Source organism: Salvelinus alpinus, chromosome 1, assembly GCF_045679555.1.
Source record: "Salvelinus alpinus chromosome 1, SLU_Salpinus.1, whole genome shotgun sequence".
NCBI lineage: Eukaryota > Metazoa > Chordata > Actinopteri > Salmoniformes > Salmonidae > Salvelinus > Salvelinus alpinus.
The window spans coordinates 119,968,077-119,971,320 of NC_092086.1; the positions used below are offsets into that span (position 1 = coordinate 119,968,077).

The 3,244-nt window shown below is 45.4% G+C and overlaps 1 protein-coding gene across 1 annotated transcript in view; it reads left to right on the forward strand.

Moving 5' to 3' along the window:
* The first annotated feature begins 491 nt into the window (after positions 1-491).
* sigmar1 (sigma non-opioid intracellular receptor 1) overlaps positions 492-3,244 on the forward strand; it is a 27,180-nt gene continuing 24,427 nt past the window's right edge. The window contains exon 1 of the mRNA XM_071342947.1: positions 492-735. Within this exon, the coding sequence (XP_071199048.1) occupies positions 582-735 (154 nt within the window). The 5' untranslated portion in view covers positions 492-581. The remainder of the gene's footprint in view (positions 736-3,244) is intronic.

Here is a 3,244-nt window from a genome sequence, read left to right on the forward strand (position 1 = left end):
AAATGCAAATGGTCTAATTCAAAACCTAACTTTTTTCACTTTAGAAATTAATTTAAACAATATGGCACTACTTGAACTAAAATGAAAAACAACAGCCAATTAAAAGGTGTTGTATTAATAATGAATATGATTTGTTTAAATAGGGTTCCTGGCAATGTAAATGTATATGTATGCTGGTTTGCATGTGACTATTCCTCTTCTGTGTGTTGATATAAACCGTTCTCGGTTGGCGGAAGTACAGCGGTCAACGTTACGGCGCCTCCCCCATAGAGAATGATAGAGGCCTCTAGTGGTCGAAAGATCGCTGTAGCATGGTAGTCAACTGGGTGGGACTTCCAACCTCATTGGCTGATCCCTCCTGGTGACCCGGTTGAAGTCATGTCCAATAGGGTCATCAAGAGGGATCAGCCAATCATTTGGGAGAAACTGGACTAGTTCAAACTGGAGATAAACTCAATATGATGACACATACACAGACGAGTCATGTATCTATCTCTATGGGTGCCTTCGCATAACTTCCGTCTTGTCTTTACTGGTTCTCTTACTGGTCTGTTTCTCTGGTCGTGGTGTTCTACCACTCAATGTCAGTCATGTCGTGGACAACTAAAGTGTTAAAGTTAGTCGTGCTGGCTGGAGTGTCTGTGTTGATAGTGATGTCCCTGCGGCAGTGGATGGCCAACAAACACTATGTCTTCACAAAGGAAGATGTTGCTATACTGGCCAAGCGATACGCAGGTAAATTGGTAGTTGGCTAGTCGGGAGCATTCATGACGGAAGAACTACACGGAGGCAAACAGCAAACGATAGTTTCTATTGGACAAATTTAGATAGTTCTCTCCGTTTAAGAAACGTTTCATAACATAATCTGCGTAATGAATACGGTCCAGATAATCATTACATGGATATGTGTGATGGTTAGCTTAACATCACGAGAAAGACTAGTGAAATGAAGTGATCATGCCATCTAAGCCTTTTATACAACGGGTTACTAACATATTCAAATACATATTTTCATTCAACTTTAGTTTGATGAATTTATTCATACTATTTCATCCTTCCACAAGATATAGTCCCGACACAAACCTAGGGTTGTTACCAAAGCCGGCTGGTCGAAAGACGACCCAGTCGTTAAGTCTGTTCTGTATCTATGGACGCGACCCGGTCGTTCAGTCTTTGTTCTGTATCTATGGACGCGACCCAGTCGTTCAGTCTTTGTGTTCTGTATCTATGGACGCGACCCAGTCGTTCAGTCTTTGTGTTCTGTATCTATGGACGCGACCCAGTCGTTCAGTCTGTGTTCTGTATCTATGGACGCGACCCAGTCGTTCAGTCTTTGTGTTCTGTATCTATGGACGCGACCCAGTCGTTCAGTCTTTGTGTTCTGTATCTATGGACGCGACCCGGTCGTTCAGTCTTTGTGTTCTGTATCTATGGACGCGACCCAGTCGTTCGGTCTTTGTGTTCTGTATCTATGGACGCGACCCAGTCGTTCAGTCTTTGTGTTCTGTATCTATGGACGCGACCCAGTCGTTCAGTCTTTGTGTTCTGTATCTATGGACGCGACCCAGTCGTTCAGTCTGTGTTCTGTATCTATGGACGCGACCCAGTCGTTCAGTCTTTGTGTTCTGTATCTATGGACGCGACCCAGTCGTTCAGTCTGTGTTCTGTATCTATGGACGCGACCCAGTCGTTCAGTCTGTTCTGTATCTATGGACGCGACCCGGTCGTTCAGTCTTTGTTCTGTATCTATGGACGCGACCCAGTCGTTCAGTCTTTGTGTTCTGTATCTATGGACGCGACCCAGTCGTTCAGTCTTTGTGTTCTGTATCTATGGACGCGACCCAGTCGTTCAGTCTGTGTTCTGTATCTATGGACGCGACCCAGTCGTTCAGTCTTTGTGTTCTGTATCTATGGACGCGACCCAGTCGTTCAGTCTTTGTGTTCTGTATCTATGGACACGACCCGGTCGTTCAGTCTTTGTGTTCTGTATCTATGGACGCGACCCAGTCGTTCGGTCTTTGTGTTCTGTATCTATGGACGCGACCCAGTCGTTCAGTCTTTGTGTTCTGTATCTATGGACGCGACCCAGTCGTTCAGTCTTTGTGTTCTGTATCTATGGACGCGACCCAGTCGTTCAGTCTTTGTGTTCTGTATCTATGGACGCGACCCAGTCGTTCAGTCTTTGTGTTCTGTATCTATGGACGCGACCCAGTCGTTCAGTCTTTGTGTTCTGTATCTATGGACGCGACCCAGTCGTTCAGTCTGTGTTCTGTATCTATGGACGCGACCCAGTCGTTCAGTCTTTGTGTTCTGTATCTATGGACGCGACCCAGTCGTTCAGTCTTTGTGTTCTGTATCTATGGACGCGACCCAGTCGTTCAGTCTTTTTGTTCTGTATCTGTGGACGCGACCCAGTCGTTCAGTCTTTGTGTTCTGTATCTATGGACGCGACCCGGTCGTTCAGTCTTTTTGTTCTGTATCTATGGACGTGACCCAGTCGTTCAGTCTTTGTGTTCTGTATCTATGGACGCGACCCAGTCGTTCAGTCTTTTTGTTCTGTATCTATGGACGCGACCCAGTCGTTCGTTCTAAATGTTACATTGCCGTACTGGCTGGCAACGTTCTTATCGCTAGCTAGCCAACTACGGCTAACTTAGTCACGTCAACAAGCCAGAATAACAGTGAAGTAGCTGCATTTGTTTAAGCTGTTTAAGTGACATGTATTTGGATACATCCATAACAATGAGCCAATGAGGCGCTATTTCGCCTGGGATAGAAAATGTGCTCACTCCTCAGAACACTGTTGTTCAGAGGAGCTAGCCAACAACAACAGCGGCCAACAGCACGGCCAACAACACGGCCAACAACACGGCCAACAGCACAGCCAACAGCACAGCCAACAACACGGCCAACAGCACAGCCAACAACACAGCCAACAACACAGCCAACAACACAGCCAACAACACAGCCAACACAATCACTTCAAACTGAAGCTGGAAAGACTGTACACTAGCTGCACTTTGTTTCGTTTGACCTTTTTTCAATTCAAATGTATTTGTATACATCCACATCCATACAAATGATGCCAGCTGATTCATGATTTGGGTTGTCTCTGTCTCGTCCCCCCCAGCCACATGAATTAATGGGAGATCAAATTTGAATATTGAAACAAAGTTGCAAATGGCGAAGAGACAGACGGGTTTATATAAATCTCTGTGGTTGAAAGCTAAATGTGAGATAATGT